At 39.3% G+C, this 22,043-nt stretch overlaps 1 protein-coding gene, 1 long non-coding RNA gene and 1 other non-coding gene across 3 annotated transcripts in view; all 3 read left to right on the top strand.

The window, feature by feature from the left end:
* The first annotated feature begins 1,446 nt into the window (after window positions 1-1,446).
* Window positions 1,447-12,202, top strand: LOC149074188 (uncharacterized). The gene has a single exon (XM_089246736.1). The coding sequence runs from the start codon at window positions 1,784-1,786 to the stop codon at window positions 4,250-4,252; it is 2,469 nt and encodes an 822-aa protein (XP_089102862.1). The 5' UTR covers window positions 1,447-1,783; the 3' UTR covers window positions 4,253-12,202.
* A 2-nt stretch (window positions 12,203-12,204) lies between these two features.
* LOC149074189 (uncharacterized) overlaps window positions 12,205-22,043 on the top strand; it is a 29,706-nt gene continuing 19,867 nt past the window's right edge. The window contains exons 1-2 of the long non-coding RNA XR_016194427.1: window positions 12,205-14,469; window positions 14,570-14,766. This is a non-coding gene — a long non-coding RNA (uncharacterized LOC149074189). The remainder of the gene's footprint in view (window positions 14,470-14,569; window positions 14,767-22,043) is intronic.
* TRNAT-GGU (transfer RNA threonine (anticodon GGU)) lies at window positions 12,408-12,481 on the top strand. The gene has a single exon. It is a non-coding gene; the product is annotated as a tRNA-Thr (tRNA).

A 22,043-nucleotide genomic window follows, 5' to 3' on the forward strand; every position in this document is an offset into this window, starting at 1 on the left:
AAATCGAATTATTGTTTCAAATTATGTCGAAATTATTTATTATTTGATATAGAAAATTTGAAATCAGGATAAATTAATTTTTCATTGCGTAATATTTGTTTAAATTTCATTTATTGTCTTCCCATTCAATAATGTGACATTGCTACTGCATTACTTTGCTAACCACAGTTAATGAAAAAGATGGAAAGTTGCTTTCACCAACAAAGGAGTTTATCTGAGTTTCTGTGAAAAGTTCATAATTGTTTGTATAATTAGTTCAGAAGAAGGAGTCAGCAAAAAGAATTAATTTTCAATTAATTGCAATGAATACAAATATCTTGGAGTTAGTGCTGGATCAGTGCTGGCCCGGGAATATGGAAGACCCACAACCGGGATCTAACCACAAAAGCCTTAAAATTCCAGGGGCTCATCAAAAGTAGAGCACTCTACTCCTATAACACATATGAGGTTGCCAGACTTTTATGGAAGGCCGTGGCGGTACCATCTCTTTCTTGTGCAGATGCAGTTCTGGTCCTGGACCAAACAACCAGAACGGCTCTGGAAGCTGCTCAGACCTCACTCGCAGCAACGTGCGCAATTCAGGGTGAAATTGGTATTTCCACCTTTGAAGCAAGGGAAGCAAGATCAAAACTATCATACGTCTCCCGACTTTGGTCACTGGCATGGCCCCCACAAGGGGTGGGCTGACAGGGCTCGGGAGAATTTTAATCATTTTTTTGTTTTTTCACGCTATAAATTCATCATAAAGGGGGCCCTGCTTCAGGTTGTGGGGGCCATGGTCACTGGACGATCGTAGTGGTGAAAAAACTTTTCATCTACTCTTTCTATTGCCTCCAAAGTACATCCTGGTGGCGTAGGACCAACTTCCTTGGTAAAAAGTATCTTAACACGCCAGTGCTGCAAAGCATCCAGCGACCAGGTCGAGCAATTAAAACATCGATTCGCAAGAAGGCCCACGAATTGTGGAGGCAGGAAGTACTAAAGAAATCATCATTGAACTACTATTGCAGGAAGTTAGCCTATTCCTGGGAGAGCGCGTATGATGGATCTCTTTCATCAACACTTTTCTTCAAAGCTCGCACTCGCTCACTGGAGACAAACCACCGTCTTGCTAAGTTCACCGTGAACATGGACGCTACATACCCTCTCTGCAGGATGAACGAGGAAACCATAGAACACATACTATTACACTATCCAGAATTGTCACGCTGCCAAATGTGCCTACACGAGCCTGCAGATGTAGACGAACGTGTTGCTTTTAGACTCGGTCTAAACATAAGACCATCTGACAAGGAAAAAATCGTGAATGACAGGAAAGCCCTGCTAATGCAGTGGCATAGCAAAAGAAGTTACCTACGATAAGAAGAGGCATCGGTGTTGAGGTGCTGGCCGTTACAAAGGCATCCTTATCCTGTGTATAACTCAAATTCGTAGCATCGTGTCCGGCGTGCCCATCTTCGTGCATATCTGAGATTCACTTTTCCTATGAGATCACTTTCCTATGCGTATAATTATGATTTTATCCTCTCTTTGTGATTTATACCAGATGTGGCCGTTAAAGCATAACTATCATATCATCTAACATTGGAGACCAGTGGGAACAGGAAACTCAAAAACTGATGCGTCGGTGTCCAGTTGCATTGCTTAGGTGAATAAAACAAACAGGTTGCGTCTGTTGTAACTGGATCTGTGTAAAAGTAATGAATGGAAACAGTTACAGATGAGTGAGAAAATCAACGAATACTAACTTTCTTATATATTACTGTTCTATTCTCTATTTGTCATGGCTCATTCTCGGGCTAAGATTAGAAAACTTGCGGAATCAATATTTGGTCGTGGTCCCCCGACGACTTCGTTGATAGAAAATTATGACATGGACATTTTGGAAGCATCTTTAAAAGAAGGGTTTTATAGAGCTAATGTGCCCGATAGAAATGGCATTTACCCCATCTTTGCAGCTGTACTAAAACAACGCTTGGACATTGTGAAACTGTTAATAAAATCGGGAGCAAATGTCAATGTTACTTGGTGTGATTCAACTCCTTTGCACTTGGTAGAAAATGTAGATATAGCGGAAACATTGATTAAATATGGTGCAAGGATTCATTCCGTTGATGGAACTGGAAGTACTCCTTTATATTGTGCTGTGGAAAAAAATAGACTTGATTTAGTCCAATTATTAATTGAACATGATGCTGTTGATCGTTATCAAGATGACTTCTTTGGGAAGCCTAGTCCATTACACACTGCAGTTAAAAATAACAATGTAGACATAGCTAAAGCTTTGGTAACTGCAGGAGCTCAAGTTGATTGTGTAAATACATTAGGAATGCATCCTATACATTATGCAATTTCTAATAATAACTTGCCTATGGTAGATCTTCTCTTGGAAGCTGAAGCAGATCCAAATGCCACGAGTTCGTTAAATGAGACGAAGCCTCTAGATATGGCAATTAAGGAATGTAGTCTCGATATTGTAGCACGTCTTGTTGCTGCAAATGCTTCTATGAATTCAGTGGATACAGCTATATTTTCTTCGCTTAAAACAGTCGGTGATAACAGTTTTGGTACGTTACAAGATCTTGTTAGAAAGAATTCATACTTAACTGATGCAAGACATATACCAAATAGATATGATATTGCTTCTTTACGAGGGAATCATCAGCTTTACTATAGACTGTGTTTACCCAAGACCGAAGTTGTGAAATGCCTGTTGAATGCTGGTTGTGATGTTTGCTTATCAGATCCTGGTGAAAATCCTCTACTTATAGCTGCTCGACAGAACAATTTGTATAGAGTCAAAGCATTGTTGAAGTCTGGAATTGATCCAAATGCAGTTAGTTGGTTAAAAAGAACCGCTTTGCATTTAGCCGTGGAAAATTGCAATCTTGACATGATTGCAAGTCTCATTGCATCAGGAGCTAATGTTGATGCAATAGATAATTTAGGTAATTTCCCTTTGCTTATGGCAGTGGAAAAAAATCATATTGGTTTATTGCAATGTCTTCTGGAATCGCATGCCAATATCAACACTTCAAATATTGAAGGAGTCACTTCTCTGCATCGAGCTGCTGTCAAAACAATTAGCATAGATATATTGACATTACTATTAAAAACTGGGTGTAATTTGCATGTTTTGGATCATCATGGAAATACACCTCTTCATGTAGCTGCCCATCAAAATGACATACATAAAGTTGATGCTCTCTTAAATTCAGGAGCGGACCCAAATACTCCTAATAGATCAGGTGGTGAAACGGCATTGCATTTGGCAGTGGAGAATGATAATTTGGAAATGATTGCACGGCTTGTTGCTGCAGGTGCTGATGTAAATTCTAAAGATCGCTCTGACAATTTTCCTTTAATATTAGCAATAGAAAACAGCAGTTTTGATGTAACTAAATATCTTATTGAATCAGGAGCTAATATCAGTTTCAAGGATAGAAATGGAGCTACGTGTTTACATGTAGCACTTGTCCACATATCCCGTTTCATGGGAGTCAAAATAATAGAATTTTTATTGCAAGTAGGTTGTGATGTAAATGCATTGGATGATAATCAGACATCTCCTCTTCACAAAGCTGTTGAATCCCGTAATTTAAGAATGGCTAAGTTGCTTATAAAGTATGGTGCTAAGGTAAATGTTTGTAATAACTGTGGCGAGACAGTTTTGCATATTGCAGCTAGGAGTAGTTGGTTCAAGGGTATGATCTTTTTAATGAAAAAGAATGCTGATTTTAAGGTAGAAAATATCAATAAGCAAACTGTTTTCTGCTGCTCTGAGGAGAGTTTTCGTAAAAGTATGATCAAATGTGCTGTAATATTTAATCGTACATCAGATATACCTAGCATTTACTGTAACAATGATTTGCGTAGATACCAGAGGGAAGTATTCAAAATGCAACATCATTATTTGGGAGAAAGTCGTATTTCTTTGAGTAATTTTTTGCAAGAGGATGATGAAAATAAATTAGCCAATATTCTTACAAATGTTAGTAATAAACCAGTTTCTAGTATCAAAACTATTTATATCAAACCATATGTTGAATATTCTACTTGGTTAAGGACTCAGTTTAGAATTGCGAAGACCAGAGAACTTTTGCTGCGTAAAAGTGACTTAATTATGCAACATTCAGCGTTGGCTGAGCTACCATCATTGATTAGGGTGAAAATATCCCAACTTTTAAGCAATTTTGATTTAGAGTGCTTGGTACGTGCAGCTCCAGCGAATCGCATGGATCAGTCCAGTTAAAATTTGGGTTCATTAAAATTCTGGATCTAAAAAGCAGACCCTTCTCATAATTCAAATTAATGATACTATAGATTTTCTGCATTTCTTTTGCGATAAAGATAAACTAAACTATTTGGCTTCCCAAAAACTTAATGTTCCTTTTGCGAAAATATGGAAAATATTCACAAAAATGGGACTCTTCAAAAGAACTCTGGACTGACCCTTGCACCATATAGATATTGATAAAGAATGAAGTAGAGATGTGCAACTAATATATAGTAACTTGGCCAAATATTTGGTGGCTGAATATTAGTTTCCCTAAAATTCATTATGATTATAAATGTAATTGGTACTTTTTTGATTCAAAGTTTTGAATAACATTTTAGACCATTGAAATTCCTTTTTTTAACTCTATAAAAACCAATCCGGCCGTAGACGGCTCTACGTGCAAACCGCCTGTAGCCGGCCGAGATGGGGGGTATGGGTATATAAGACATTTTTGTGAAAGGGCAGGGAGGGTTGATTGACAGCTGTTGTCAGAGGCGGGAACGAGAAAGACAAGCATATACGCCCCATCAGTTGGATTTCGGAAGCTCCACTTCGATAAAGCTGACTGTTGTTTGCAACAATACAACAAAATGAGAGGTTACACTATCATGTTTTTACCCAAGACGTTGGTGAAATAATTTTGGGAACAGAATTTTAAAATTATCAAGATGTGTTAAATTTTATTGTTTAGATATTTAGAATTTATGGTACCTTGTACTTTTGCGATTGTTACGTTTTCCTGGAACTTGACTTACAATTAGAGCCAGCTTGTGTGCAAAAAAAAGGACACGCAGCATCAAATAATTTTGTTTTATTAGTTTCATACCAACACAATTTATTGAGAATGTCATAACAGGTGCTCTATCTGAACAAAATCCTGGCAATTTATTTATTGGAACATTGTTAGATTTCTGAAAGTTCGGTGTCATTTGTGTAATGTTATCCGTACTGAACTTCTGAAAGCCTCCATCTTCTGAAATTTTCAGAAAATTTTTTATTCTTTTTTATTACAATTATGTCGATACTCTCATGAAAAGAACTTTCCTTTCCCCAAAATTCGGAGAATTATTTTTTTACTCCCCAATAAGATTTTTAGAAGTGAAAATGAATTTTAATGTACTTTTGTAACAATTATTGTTATGGGGATGATGTCCCTCGTATCGAATGAAAAACATGAAAAGATTCTCTACACAAGCTGAAATGAATTTTTACTAGGAAACTGGGAACGGTCCTGTTTGAAAACGTTCGCAATCTTGAGACTCTTTTCCTAACGGCCATATGCTTCGCAAGTTCTGTTACTTTTTCTAATGGTCATATATTTGGATCATGCGTTAGGGAGAGGCAGCTGCCCCATACGGAAAATTTGAGGGGGGGGTGGCAATTTTAGTAACAAAAATGTATAAAAGCACTTTGTTGTGATTCTGGGGGTTGGAAAATCAAGCCGCAAAAATTAGCGCCCACTCCTGTCCGGGGCACCAGTTCCGCCTGCTCCCCCCCCCCCCCCAGTTGCGGCCCCGGTCATCAATACGCATATTTTCAGTTCACACAAAGAAAACCTATGTTTGGATAAACATGACTAATCGCCAACCGATATTATTTACTAGGACTGTAAAAGCAATAAAGAAAAATTTGTAAAAAGCAAAAAAATTACGGCATGTTTTTTTGTGTATAAAAACATAAGGGCATGTTGCAAAGGGACATTAACATGCACATGAACTGAGCCCGTGATAGTATTATATTTCATTTTGTGCACAATTTTGCAAATGTTGTTTTATTTCTTTAGCGTATTACTAAGGTTTTTGATTGTTAGTTGAGAGGTTAGTACACAAACCTCTAGCAATACGATTTGATTTCCTAGTGGGACATGGCTGCCTTCAGGATTTGTCACCAGACTGCACAGGCTCAATTATGCCCATTTTTGTGCATAAAATGGCCGTGCAATGATAAAAAAACACCGAAATAAAGAATGTGTGGGGAAAAACACATTGTTACAGGGGGGCCTAGCGAGCTATAGCAAAGGGCGACAAGTTTGAGGAATGAGTGGCCGCGAAAATTAGTAGAATGTGAGAAGAGTGGCAAAATCATAAATCAGTTTCTGCCTAGAGATTGAGTGACCTAGTCAGGGCTTGAAAAATCAAAAAATAATTTAAATGCCAACCAAATTTCATAGGATCCAAGCATTTTTTTTTTTTTTAAATGATGGCTTTATTTTGAAAATAATGCCTTTTTTCAGTTTATCTAGGACTCAGCAACCCTTGTCCATGTTGGTAGACACACTGACATAATTACCAAAAACTTTGTTATCCTGACACTTCAATTTAGCAATCAAACATATAACATTTTAGGCACCAATGCCAAATTTCTATATTTGTCATAGTGACCTGGTGCCTGGGAATTGTGAAACTCTGACTTAGAGCGTGTGCAAGTACGTGGATGACCAAAAGAGAGCAAGTGACCCCAGGTCGGTGAGCGATCAAAAGCCTGACCTAGAACTGGTGCAAGCATGTTAATGACCAAGCAAAGAACTACATAGCGAGGGACCTGGTCAATGAGCGATCAAAATCGTGACCTTGATCGGGTGCAAGCATGTGGATGACCATAAAGTAACCTAAAGAGCGACTAACCAGGTCAGTGAGTGATCAAAATCGTGACATAGAGCGTATGCTATCATGTGAGTGAACAAAAAGGGGGAACGTAGAGATTGTGTGAGCACGTGAATGACCAAAACAGTATGCCAGCATGGCGAGTGGCCCAAAGTGTGATTTACTGATTTACAGACACAAGCGTTTTCACAGGAGCGGGAGTCCAAGATGGATATTTCCCAGGGTGGTGAATTCTAGGAATATAAGTGGTCAAGAATATTAGAATAGAATGGGAGAAGGGAGGCAAACCAGTAAATACGCCTCTGATTGTTGCCTGATTGTAGTAGTATCTGAGCATGAGACTTCCTCATTTTCTACGGATCTAGCGTTTTGATAAACATCTGCGTTTACTACCAACTGGGGTTAGAATTATTGATAAGAAGACAGTCAACGTGAGCAAAAAAGGCACGGCTGTAATTTGTTCAGGGGATTACTTCCACAGAATGATTTTACCTCTTTTTCTCTTGTGCAATTATCGATTTCAAGCATCACTTTCGATTTGGAAAATAACTAAAGAAAGTCTTGTGTATGAAGAAATTCGTTGTATTTTGTTTGATGAGGATTCAGGTGAATCCGATTCTCCAATTGAAAGTTCCGACAGCAAGTATATAGTTACGAAGTACACGTATATCATAGCTATAAGGAGATAGGATAGTGGATAATATATGGTCATAAAGCAGAGGCGTGCACAGAGGGTTCGTATTCCCTCCTCCAAGTCAACCAAAAATTAGAAAAAAATTATTTCGGTAAAAAAAATGCTATATCGAAACTAAATACCTTTTTATATGCTATTTTAACCAATAAGAAAGGGATTCCCTTTCTGATTACTTTTTATCACAAGCATAAGCATAGATCATTGACGTACTCGGGGGGGGGATATTGAGGTTCTAATTTCTCCTTTCAAACCAAGATTACAAGATTATAGTGTTATTTTGCAGGAAAAAACGTTAAACCACCCCCCCCCCCAGAAGGAAAAAATTTTGAACCCCTACCCCCTCAAGAAAATTCTGCAGATACACTGAAAATGCAAGACAGCCACAGTTGGGAGGAGGGAGGTTGAATTACGATTGAATGATTATCCGTATATTTGTGAATATCTCATGTCGCTTTTGTATGCATGGGTAAACATAATGTCCTTCCGTATCACCCCCCCCCCCCCAATCATAAGGAGAGTTGGAGGGAGGAAGTTCAATATAGTTGGAACTAGAGGCACAGTAGCAGGGTGAAATTTTTCAAGGAGATATACTGCGCATACGCACTTTTTGCAACTTTGCAAGCAGAAAAATTAAGTTTATCCCCTCGCCTCCGATCATGTTCCTAGTTGTACGCCTGTAAGTTTCAACGTATCATCAGCAACAAGTGTGCGAAAATATTACATTACATCTTCACTTTTTGTTTTTTAATGGAGAGGGAGAACCAGAGCCGCAACTTGGGGGGAGCAAGCGGGTCTCGTGTCCCAGGCGCTGGACCAGAGGGGGAGCAAATTTCATTCTCAAACCTTACCTTCAACATTACAAAGGGGTGCCAAAACGCTCACTTGCCCTGGTGACCAAGCATCTAGTTGCGGCCCTGGGGAGAAGGTCAGTTATTCGTAATTTCTCGGACAGAACCAAAAATAAATTAGATTCCTCTTTTGTCGGCAGAATTTTGCCAATATTTTTACTCCTCTGTCTTTGTCAAAAGTCAGCATAGCACAGACACTCCACTCAAAAAAATTACACCAGGCTGGACCTAATTTCATGTTTTTACAAGCTTCGTACTGTCGCCCTTCTCGTAATTTAAAAATCAACGAATACACCCCCTCCCGCTCCTGATGCTAACGTAAAATTGGAATGGGGCCCGAAATTTTTTTGGTAAAGCTTATTTGTTCTCATATCGAGATACACGAAAGTTTATATCTGGGAGCACTTGTCTTTTGAATTAAAAATTCATATTAATAAATCACTTCTACAAAATAAAAAAATCGAGAAAAGAAAAAAAAATTGGCAGATTTGGCGAGAATATCTTGAAGAGAAAGGGCAATATACCGCTGCTCACGAATAAATAACTAACCGGACCTTTGCTGGACCCGTATACGTGTACAGGGATAAAATTAACTCGTATGCATATATACATGTCTTTCATGAAGAAAAAAAGAGTTGGGTGCCTACTCCTTTTTACATAAAAGAAAAATGCTATATAAAGAAGGGTGATTTCAGTTTACAATTTGTCTCCACAGGGTATCTTGAAACGAAAAAATGAACAGCAACGCTGTGGCCGGCATGAATAGGAACTGAATGGAAGGAAGGATGGGGGATTAGGTGAGAGGTAAAAGTTTGGACGAGTCCATTTCAGAAAGCAAAAATAGGTTATTTTCACGAACCTCCCAGTATCCTTCAAGAATCGGTAAAGGGTTAAACAATTTAGTTTTCAAAAAAATATCATTAAAAAACTAAATTTTTAATGCTTTGATGTCAATATTTAAATTTAATAAATGGTAGAATATATGTCACTTTGATGTTACTAAAAGCATTAATTTTTCTTTAAACACTTCCTGTGTTTAAAGAAAAATTTTAAAACAAATTTCTATACATTTTTAGAAGAAATTAAGAGCACTATTTTGAGCTATTATTAACCATATATTTATTCTAACATTTTTTTTTTTTTGATAAACATATAAAAGATAACATTGAAAATTTCTAAGTGGAGCCTCAAAAAAATCAGTTGGCCCGGGGACCCATGATGTTCTTAAGATGGCCCTGTACCTTGGCACCTATTAGATATGTTCAAACTAAAATTTTTAGTGTTTTTCATAACATTTGTTCCACGAAGAAGCAATTTAACTTTTATACTGGGGCTTGTCAAATTTCAAAAAAATATTAAGTGGCAGCCAAATTTCTGAGAGGACCAAAACTTTCTTCATTCCCGGGAAGGAAAAAAAAAATTTTTTTTTTCCAGGACCCCTATATGTTGACATTTACACATTATTTGTAAACTTGCTTACGAAATCCAACTGACACTGAACAATTCCAAAAATTTTAAGTTAGACCGGTATTACACTATAAAAGTTTGATAAAAGTCCTATTATAAAACTTGAAAAATCTAACCAGTAAGGTTATTACAAGATGTACAGAAGACTGGATGTTGTGAAGATATTTATTGTTTGAGATGTTAATTTTTTAAGGAAGGAAAAAACTTCATGTCAAATAAGGTTATTGGTTACATTCTAGAAAATGCAACCGTTGACCTGATTGGCTGTATTTTTCAACTTTTATAATAGGACTTTTATCAAACTTTTATAGTGTAATGCCAGCCTTACCCTCAGGCACCAATTTAGAAATCTGACAACGTATTGCCAATAGCAATTTTATGGTCTCTATGAAAACCTGGCACCTGGGATTTTTTGAACTGATATTCTGCAGAATACCTACCAAACATTTGGCTGAACTGAATATTTGAAAAAAGGGTTGAATATTGAATGTTCATTTGATCCCTACAATAAAGTTTATATATGTGTTTGTGGACTGTAGCCATAAAAAATGTAGGGGGTATCCAAAAAACTCTACAGCCAAAATGAAAAGGGGGTGCTGGTACACACATCAATAAAAAAAATTTTTGCAGTGGAACCTAGTGTCACAAATGACTATTTTCAGTGCATAACTGTATATTAACATAGAATATAAGCTACTGACACCAAAAACAAATTCCCAAAGTAACCCTGGGAATGAAAAAAAAACCATTTCTCCCCCCACACACACACACACATACTTTATATCAACTAGACAAATCACAAAAAAAATCTAGGTGCCAGAACAATTTTCTAAGCACTAAAAAAATTTTTGCCTGAAGAAAAGGATAAAAAATGTGGGGTTTTTTTTTCCAGTTCACATAATGGCCCTTTTTTGAATGTTGGCAGATATGCTGCTATAAATTCCAAACATTTTGTGCTGCTCTCAGCATAAAATTTAGTAAACTAAAACTACACAAAGAAAATTTTAGGCACCAAAACTGACCGAAGGCTAACGGCTTCAAAATTCTATAAATGAGAATTTACAGGAAGATCTTTTTATATCTTTATTTTACACTAAAGTGCACAACCAAGTCTTGAGCATACTAAAGCTGGTGTTGAAATGACCCAGTCGAGTTCATAGGTGTCCTCATCCTTGATTTTATCAGCTCATTTCTGTGTTTGATACATTGCAGATGGAAAAGATAATCTCTTAGACTGTTTAATTTCATGTTAAGAGAGTCTTGCATTTAAATGAAAATGTGCTCTAAAAACATGGGTTATATTAGCCGAATCTTTCATTTCACATGAAATGGTTTAAAAACTTCCAGAAAGAGAAGATTCAAAGGTGGGCATGAATTAATCTGGTTCGAGTGACATTAATCCTGATGATTGATGTTAAAATTCTGCTCATGACTGCTGTTTTATGTTAGGTTGTCATCCATATCAACAAAAATGTTTTTGCTAGTGTTTGTTAGCTGAGGCAGAAAAATAATAAAGTCTTTTAGCTGAAAAATTTGCTAGCCAAGGTATCACTGTAAATGCCTGACAGGAAGAAATTTCCCTGTTGCTCCTCGTAACATGAGCAAGGTTTGCCATGTTTTGGCAACTTCTGAAATAGGGTCATGCATATATTTCCCTAATAAGTAGATTGTGATTCTGTTCTCCATTGGAAAAATTGTTCTTGACATCTACTATCACTCCTCTCATTTTGGCGGGAGAGTTCTTGGATGTCCTCAATACAGTTGAGCGCTGACAAAAAATTTAAATCGCGTGTATATATTTGTAATCGTCACAATCCCTATACCTACTCAAAGTTTCTGCATAAGAACATTAAATTTTCGATGAGTGACATGGGAGGAAAAACCGGTTTGAAATTTTTTAGCTACTGTTGTATTGGTGTACTTAAACTGCTACTTTGATTTATATTTTTATGGCGATTAAATTTGCTACAACTTTCTTGTAAAATTCTGATTTTTGTATGAGTTTTGGGAATATTTACTTTCCTTCTCTGTTATGTTGAATGTATAACATGCTTTATAAAATTTTTAAATTTGTTTATTTTTACCAATATTTTAAACTATTATAATTATAAGCCTATAGTGAAGTTGTTATCGCCTTGTGTGTGAGAAATAAAACTGAGATATTGATGTTTTCAATTAAAACTGTTATAAAACTATTCTGCATTTTCAACCTGCTGTGCTTTTAGCGCTACAGTATGTTATGTATGTAGTATGTTACATTTATATAATGTTTTACCATCCTCATGCAAAACTATTTCCCTGGAAACAGTTATTTTCCAGATATTATGCTGAGGTGAGCTCGGAAAGAAAAGTCATCACGTCTCCGCCGGGACTCGAACCCAGGCCCTCTTGCATACCGGGCAAGCATGCTACCATCTACACCACTGGAGACACATGAATCCGCCTTCCTAATTTCACGTACTGTATTGTGAGGCGCTGAAGTAGAGGCATTAGTAGCCTCTCTTAACTTCAGGAAAGTCTCCAGTGGTGTAGATGGTAGCATGCTTGCCCGGTATGCAAGAGGGCCTGGGTTCGAGTCCCGGCTGAGACGTGATGACTTTTCTTTCCGAGCTCACCTCAGCATAATATCCGGAAAATAACTGTTTCCTTGATATCACTGGCTGAGAAAGAAGCCATCTATATCTCTCTAAACCGTCCCACCCGGGGGCCATTTCTAGATGGTAGCATGCTTGCCCGGTATGCAAGAGGGCCTGGGTTTGAGTCCTGGCGGAGACATGATGACTTTTCTTTCCGAGCTCACCTCAGCATAATATCCGGAAAATAACTGTTTCCTTGATATCTCTGGCTGAGAAAGAAGCCATCTATATCTCTCTAAACTATTTCCCTACTTATCTGTAGGGAAAATGGAGTATTATGTTATCCAGATCGGACAGTAGAGAGAGAGGTGACTTTTTCTCAGTCCAATATATCAAGGAAATAGACATTTTTTGTATATTATGCCAAGATGATCTCGGAAAAAAAAGTCATCTGGTCTCCAAAGATAATAAACTCAGGCATTACCTCCTAGAGATGCAAGGCCAGTCAACGGGCTGCCATGCACAGTTGTGACTTAGGTAAATCAGGTGGAAACGATCGCTGTTCAGGGTTTCTATGAATAGGTGAAAAAGACCTATAGCAATGTTTGGTGCAGTCTTGGCACAATTAATGAAATATGCTTCTTGCCATAGTGTAACATATTGGGATCCGATCCCTCTACGTTAATGGTGATCTTGTCGTTATGTGGGAAATTCCTTCTTATTTTAGACCCCAGGGACCTCTCAGTTACCGGAAACCACCCGAGGACCCGCTGACAAACCGGTAAGGGCCAGAATGTTCGCTTAGTCAGTGGGTGGGGTCTTTCGGCTGTCGAACGAGAACGGGCCAGAGGTCGGGCTACTGATGTCCCATATAAATTAATTTCCCTCATGACGACGATGTCGCTATTTTCGTGGAGGGATCTGGTTCAAATTCTGTATAGGTTGGGCGAGGCTTAAGGGTTTATCCTGAAAAATATTTTTATTTCCATTAAAGGACCTCTCTGGGAGTTATTGCAAGTCTCGTTATGTGGAAAACATAGAGTTGTACTCACTTTTTTTCGGCGGGGGGCTGCAGACCTCCGTCGGAACATTTCATTTCTTTGTGTTATTTGGTTAATGTTTACATAGTCGGGAGAGTCTGATCAGCTCTTCGGATTGTGTCATGTTGCCAGATTTCTGATGTGATGTTTATTATTTATTAACGCATGAGTATACAAATGAGATATTTTTGTTGAGGCAAAAAGGCCTTGCTAGGGCGTGTGGTCCTAAAATTTTATAAAATGGGTGTATAAATTCCTCCCTCTATTGCTAACTCTTCTCTACCTTTGTTTTGTTCATTCAAACTAAAACCCTCTAGTTGGACGGTTCTCCGTCTTGCTCCCACATCGTTTGGCCTTAGGCTGGGAAAATGATCCAATAGTTATTCAAAATGAAATAGTTTAAAGTGTCTGAATTTGTTTTTCGGCAGGTCCGGAACCGAAAGATTATTTTATCTTCATAATTGAAAAAAAACTTCATTGCTGGAGTTGGACGGAAAATAACATAGCAGCTGGCCTCGTCTAAAGGTACATGCAGTAACGTAACATCAAGCTGATCCAGCCCTCAACTGAGAGGCCCCCTGGAGCTGGTCTGGCCCTCAACCAAGAGGCCCCCAGTTACTGGATATTTCGAGCCGGGCAAGCAACTCCCATAAGGGACGTTGCAATAGAGACCGTATTGACTTGGCAATATTATTTTAAGTGGCTGTATAATTTCTTTCCTCGTGGTTGCCGAGGAAAGAATGATGCACATGTGTTGCTTGTTCATGTGCTTTTAATAAAATTAGTAGTAATTCATCCATTTTTTTAAATTTTTAATGCAACAAAAGGTTTATTTTATTGAGTACCGACAAATAACCATTAAGTAAACAATCCTCAGTAGAATTTGTGGCATTAGTTTCTCATGTAAAAAGATGAATATTGGCAAGTGTTACTGGAATTCACTGTAGAAAAAACAAATTAACGTAAGTATTATAGTCATTTATTGGTTAAATATAATTTTCTGTTTTCAATTGCATAAGTTGGAAATATTTTATATTCACATTGTGTTTTATGTGATTTTAGGTGTGAGCATATTTCACAGTTGCGTTATCAAATGAGTTCACATAAAGAAATCAACTGTGGTGTATACATGCATGATACAAGAATGCAGAGGAAATTATCCAGACAGCCCTCAACTTTTGACTTCCCAAGAAACGAAGAACTTCGTAAAAAGTGGATTTCAGCGATACCCAGAGATTTCAGTCACAAAAAATTTTTGAGTAAGTTCAAATAAATTTCATTGCATTCCTATAATCAATTATATTATTATACATGTTTTTAATGGGCTGGTATAGAATTCTGTGATATATTTGAAATACAGGGCCACAACAGGCAAAATGACCAACGAGATGGCTGAGAAAAAGATGCCTATTGCAAATATGGATGTCATATATTTCTAAAATGCAGCAACCCGCAACTAAAAATTCAATTACAAAAACTATAAACAATGTGCGGGTGCTCTGTTAATGGACCAACTAACTTGGGTTGTTAGTAAGCATCAAGAGGAACAAAAATTGCAATGGAACATGGTGTCACAAACCACGTTGATAGGGTGAAAAGCGCATGCAGGCTCTGAGTCCAGAGGAGACGAAAGGTGGATGTCAGTTGATCGCTGAATGCGTTCATGGATTTGCTCACCATATCTGATGTAAGCATGTAATGTAACTTGTCATTACATCCCACTTTTATCTTTAAAGTCATTTGACAGCAAAGGAACTGACTCGTACTCAAAATTCAGACTAAGACATTTATTCAAGTTCTCAAAAACGCAATTACAAAATATTAGTAAAAACACCTTGTTAAAACGTCATCAAAAGTTATAGTATAACATTAAAAAAATATATCACACAGAAAACAAATTTGAATATTACTATTGCCCTTATCTGATAGTGGGTCCGGAAATTTGGCATATGGCTAGAAGAGTTCCACTGTCCAAAACAATTTTCAATATCCAATTTTCCGATGGATGTCTTTGGAGTGATCGAACCAGCAGAGACTAATATACGACGCCCGTTCAAATAGAGTCGACTTTGTGTCGTAGTCAGGGACGCCGGAACATATCTGCTCATGTTGCTAAAGCAATACCAATCATTTGAATGGTATTGCTCAGCAAAACCATAGACTTGAGACAGTACGTTTCATCGCTGATTTTAGACGGATCTCAACCCTTTGAGTGGCACTGAAAAGATATCTCGCCTTCTTATTTTAGCATTGGCAAGCCCAAATATTTTGTAAAGTTAACCCCTCTCTCAGCGGAACACTTTTCCCTATACCAATGGTTCACAAACTTTCGTCAACCACGGCTCCCTTGCCTAATTCATGATTTGTCAGCGGCTCTTCAGGATAGATTAATAGATATTTTTCCGTATAAAAGAACTTAAAAGCATAAATAGGTGCACAAATCAAAATCTCAAGCTTGCCGCAATACCGTACACAAAGGTTGGCGATGCCCCTAGAAACAGTGACACACACTTTGAAAAAGCTGCTCTGTACCCATTACTTTATACTCATTTACTGCTGAATATCAGAAGGAAGCTTATTGCTATTATGTCGTGTAAAGCATGGAGGAAAGAATAACAGGAGGTGACGTGACCAGCGTGTCCGTTGAGAAAGCATGGGGAATCAGTGTTGCCAGATGAAGCCAGTGATTGCTCTAGTAAAGGGACCAAGTAAGCCCAAACAAACCGTGGCTGCCCATGCTTTCCTATGAGAAACACATCCCTGTTTTTAAAAATCATTTAAAAATTTACTATTCACTTTAGGAACTCGATTTTTTTCCCCTCAAATTCTGTGGATATATTTATACATTACAATTGAATGAGAGCTTTTACAATTTTAGTTGTTATTTGTTTTCGAATATTAACTTCGACATGGAACCTTTTGCAAAAATAACCAAAATTTGCCCATATTTTGTGCCACAAAATTTCTTCTCGGCATTTTAATTTTTAAAAAAATTATGCCAAAGCATGTAACATCTCAGTGCTGAGAGAGACACAATGTTTAAAGACACTTGAACAAGCGGTGTTTGAAAAAAATCTGACTTTTTTTTGCGAAAAACATTATATATGCAAAACATTAGCATATATATAATGCCTTTCAGCTGTTTATATTAAAATATTGTAGAAATATTTCCAGTCCAGGTAGAACAAAAACTCGAACATAGACAATTTTGGATTTCAAATTCAATTCGAAACTGTGTTTTTTGTCAAATTTTCGTACACATACCACTTTAAAAGCAAAGTAATAGGTACAAAATGAAGAGGGGGAAAAAAGCAGCCCAAGATTTCCTAAATACTTCTTCTTACCGAGCACAACTCAGGTCTATCGCCATGGGCAATTTACTACCTAGAGAGTTGTGCCAGAAGTGTGTGTGTACCTAAGTCTGAGTGCGTATCTAGTGTTGTGTATGATTTGAGTTGTGTAAAGTGAAGTGTAGTGACTGAATATTTGCACTGCTTGTAGGCTTGCACTCTCTGTGGCGAGACTTTTTAACAGGGAGATCGGCTCGCATTCGCGCCTTGAAGTTGGGAACCACAGAAAACCAACTTCAGCCGACCACCACTGTGGTGACGGTGGGGTTCAAACCCGGATCGCTGCCATGCGAGTCTGTCACTATGACCACTCGACCACCAAAGCGGCTTTCCTAAATACTATAGGCCGTAGAGATGACTTATCGCGGCTCGTAAAAAAAGTTTTTTTAGTTTTAATATTTTTTTTTCTCAATACTACATTTACATAGCGGGAAGGTTCGGATGGGTGGCATATATTTCAAGAATATGAGAGGGGTGTAATGTGATAGGCCTCCTCGTGGTGCACTCTGGGTAACGCCAAATCTATCACACGCCATTGTCTTCGCATATTTGTGCTCATATCATTCACATTTCAATAGCCCAAATTACATGTTAATTTCCATGCACCTCACAATACTTGTCTTGCGTCTGTCTGTCTTGTACATGTCCTTGTCTTTTGTGTCCAACCCCTCATTATGGGCCCCGCTCAGGCAGGGAGGGGTCCTCCCGGATGGGGCATTGCTTCTAGCGTATGCCCCATCCGCGACGCTGTCTACCTGCGTGTTTGCCGTGCATGGGGATCCTGGTTAGCCTGATGCGCTAGCTTTGGCCTCGGATTCAGCCGAAACGGGAGGCCTGGATTAGCCCCGTCTGGGTCAATCGGCTGAAGGGGTTACACTACTGGGCAGGTAGAGGGACCGGGCCTGCCGGACGTCGTTGAGGTTTGTTGGTGCTGCTTCACGGCGATCTTGGATCTTGAACGCGTCTGCTCGCCTGCTTCGGTGGTGTATAGCTCCTACCTAACCTGGCGTTGCTACTAACCTTCATCGGTTGCTTGTGCGCGTCCCCTTGTAGGGCTCCATGGTGGGCATGGTCGGTAGGGGCCGAACACATTATCTCCAAAATGGGGAAAAATCAAAATGCACCAAAACGTCAAAGAATTGCTATCAGTGAAACTATTGTCACTGATCCTGCTCCTACTGTTTCATTTTTCTTCCTGCATTGTACTGACACTGATAAACCGCTGGCCAAAGTATCACCATTCTTAATAGATAAAGCTCTCTATGGCGCAATAGGCATATTAAAATCAGTGAAGGCTCTTCGTTCAGGAGACCTTCTAATTGAAACTAACACAACCAAACAATCCGAACTCATTCAAAAGCTCACGTCTCTTGCAAACATTCCCATAACAGTCAAAATACATCCCACGTTGAATTATTCACGTGGTGTCATTTCAGACACTAACTTAATTAACATGGATGAAGAACTACTAACAGAGGAGCTGGCGTCTCAAGGCGTAACATCCGCCAAGCATATCATGAGCCGCAAAGATGGCAACCCAGCTCCATCACGCAACATAATCCTTACATTCTCATCGCCAACATTACCGAAAGATATTAAGATAGGCTATTACAGCCTCAAAATCCGGCCATATATACCTAACCCTGTAAGATGCTTCAATTGTCAGAAATTCGGTCATTCACGAACGGCGTGCCGAAGTCAACCCACCTGCGCAAAATGCGGTGAGAAGGACCACATTTCGGACGACTGCACTTCAACATCATTCAAGTGCGTCAATTGCGGTGGCAATCACCCCGCATTTGACAGGAAATGTCCGAAATAGAATGAAGAAAAAGAGATCCAGAAGATCAAGGTCCTTAATAACATCTCGTATATCGAAGCACGTCGTCGCATAACATCTAACCAAGCCCCAATAGTTGGTAAATCATACGCCAATATAACTACACCATCACCGACTACTAACAATATCACCAAAGTTTCTATTACAACTCAAACCGAACCAATAGCTAACACATCTACTCAAACTTCATCCAATCAACCATGTAATAGTTGTGGCTGCTGTTGCTCCGCTGGATTCCGGAGGGAGTCCACTACCTCCGAAGAAGAAGCGGGAAAAGCAACAGCGAACACATTTAAAATATCTACTGGTACAAAACCCAAAATTAGTTCTGGAAATAAATCAAAAAGGAAACCATTTAAGACGGGGTATTCCAAAAAAGCCATACAGAGAGCTCTAAAACATCCCACCGTTGAAAATATATCACTAATCGATGACACATCGATTGGTGACATGGACCTCGACAAGCCTACAGAATCCGGTACTACTCGCCGCAAGATTGACCGGAATAAATTCAAGGACCTTGAACCGTCTACTTCTATTTGAAATTGAAATTTATGGCCAACATAATTCAATGGAACATCCGTGGTCTTAGATCCAATTATGAAGATCTCAAGGATTTGATCAATCATTATCATCCTATTTGCGTGGCACTCCAGGAAACTTTTACGAAGCCCTCGGAGACATGGAACATCAGGCGACATTCCCTGTTCCGTATTGATTACGATGACGGGAGTAGAGCCTGCCGCGGTGTCGCTCTGCTGGTTCCACATCATGTGTCGTCGCGCGTTTTAACGCTGCGCACGAACCTGCAAGCCATCGCGGTGGAAATTTCTACAGGCCTAAGGATTACCATCTGTTCCATTTATTTACCACCAAATGACACCATCTTACTGAGAGATCTAGAAGATCTGATTGATCAATTACCTCCACCATTTTTTCTTCTTGGAGACTTCAATGCTCATAACATGATATGGGGTTCTAACAGCAACACCCCTCGTGGGGAAATGGTTGAACGGCTGTTAAACGACATGGACATCGCCATCATGAATGATGGCAGTTTCACTCATTTCCATGCCCCAAACAATAGTTTCTCTGCAATAGATCTATCTTTATGTTCACCTTCACTCTTACCCAACTGGTCCTGGTCGGTTGATCCGGACCTCCACGGGAGCGATAATTTTCCTCTAGTGGTTAAGTGCCTTGATCGAAGCCATAGCATACCCGAGGGCCCTCCTCGGTGGAAGCTTTTGGCCGCCCGATGGGCTGACTTCACGATCAAGGCAGAAATCACGGAGGATATGGTTTCGCAACCCAACGTCGACCTTGTGACCAGTTGTATGATCTCAGCAGCCAATGAAACAATACCCAAAGTATCCTCAAAACTTCCTAAATTTCCTAAACCTTGGTGGAACCACGAATGTAGCCTCACGATTAAAGCACAAAAGAAAGCATGGAGTAGGTTCCGGCGGTACCCTACCCATGAAAACAAATTGGCGTTTTTAAAAGCAAAGGCGATAGCGAGAAGAACCAGACGCCAGGCTCAACGTGAGTCCTGGCAAAGGTTTACCACGGGAATCAATTCATCAACTTCATCCAAAGTTATTTGGGACCGGATCCGAAAAATCAATGGTCATTATCATCCACTCACCATTTTAAACACCAATGGCACTAACATCAGCGATGTGAGGGACATTGCGGATACCATCGCCGCACATTTCGCCGCTGTTTCCAGTGATGCGAATTATCCCCCATCGTTTCATCCCATTAAATCATCAGCCGAACGTACATCGTACACCTTCCGGCCTTTTACACCGGAAGGGTACAATTCATTGTTCACCCTTCATGAACTGACGACGGCCTTGCAGCGAAGTCCTGACTCAGCTGTAGGGCCCGATGCCATTCATTATTCCATGATTCGGCATCTCTCACCCGAGTCACTTTCACATTTACTCATATTATTTAATCGGATCTGGGTCAGTCACTCATTTCCTGACACCTGGCGAGCAGCCATTGTTCTTGCATTCCCGAAGTCTGGCAAAAATCCTCAGCAACCTAACAGTTACCGACCTATTGCTTTGACCAGTTGTCTATGTAAGCTCATGGAACGTATGGTCAACTATCGCCTTATGCACTACCTTGAGGTTAACAATATTTTATCTAAACATCAAAGCGGCTTTAGACGATTCAGGTCCACAACATGCAATATGTTACGCCTTGAGACATCAATAAGACAAGCATTTGTGAAGAGGGAGCATATGCTAGCCATATTTTTCGATATAGAAAAGGCCTACGATCGTACTTGGAGGCATGGAATTCTCTCCGACCTCTATAATTGCGACTTGCGGGGCAACTTGCCCATTTTCATTAAGAACTTTCTCGCTCGCCGCATCTCCAGGTACGGATCGGAAGCACATTATCAGCTCCCCAAATTCAAGAACAAGGTGTACCTCAAGGTAGCATTTTAAGTGTTACACTTTTTATTTTAAGACTCAACGGGGTGTTGAACCAACTCCCGTTGTCTGTCACTGGCGCACTTTACGTGGATGATCTGTTGATATCATATCAATCAGTGAATATGAGGTCAGCCGAGAGACAATTACAAACCGCACTCAACAAGATCAGCAAGTGGGCTCATGATAACGGTTTCTCTTTCTCCGCTGACAAAACTGTCACTATGCACTTTTGTCGGCGTCGGGACCTACATGATGACCCACAATTGTTTCTAAACAATAGTCTAATACCAATAGTAGAAAATACAAAAGTCCTCGGCATCACATTCGATAAAAAACTTACTTTCAAACCTCATATTGCACAATTGAGAGCTCGTTGCATGAAGACGATGAACCTCTTGAAGGTCATCTCGTCTACATCATGGGGAGCAGACCGTAAGTCACTCATTCACTTGTATAAAGCTCTAATAAGATCAAAGCTTGACTACGGTTCCATTGTATACGGGTCAGCACCTCGGAGTTATCTGAGTGTGCTCGACCCAATTCATCATCTCGCTCTCCGCATTTGCTCTGGAGCTTTCCGAACTTCTCCCATGGAAAGCCTCTATGTCGAATGCAACGAGCCATCACTGACATCAAGACGCCAGCAACTTTCCTTGAAATATTATTTCAAAATGAAGTCTTTACCAGATCATCCGTTTCATCGTGTCATTTTTAATCCCTCATTTCATAGACTATTTGCTGCTCGCCCTTCATGTGTTCCATCTTACGGTCTTCGTATGAGGGCACTTGTGGAAGAACTAGAATTAGACATCAGTCGTGTGGCCCCAGTCTCTGCCAGATGTCTCTCTTTCATTATCATCATACTCTAGAGCCACCACAGCAGATGTCATATA

This window comes from Pholcus phalangioides, unplaced genomic scaffold (genome assembly GCF_987345545.1).
Source record: "Pholcus phalangioides strain wild (caught in Gottingen) unplaced genomic scaffold, Ppha-v1.0 ptg000017l_1, whole genome shotgun sequence".
In the NCBI taxonomy this organism is placed as follows: Eukaryota; Metazoa; Arthropoda; class Arachnida; order Araneae; family Pholcidae; genus Pholcus; species Pholcus phalangioides.

Excerpts from the sequence above, each read along its gene's own strand:
- LOC149074188 (XM_089246736.1), top strand. The coding sequence starts at position 1,784 with ATGGCTCATTCTCGGGCTAAGATTAGAAAACTTGCGGAATCAATATTT.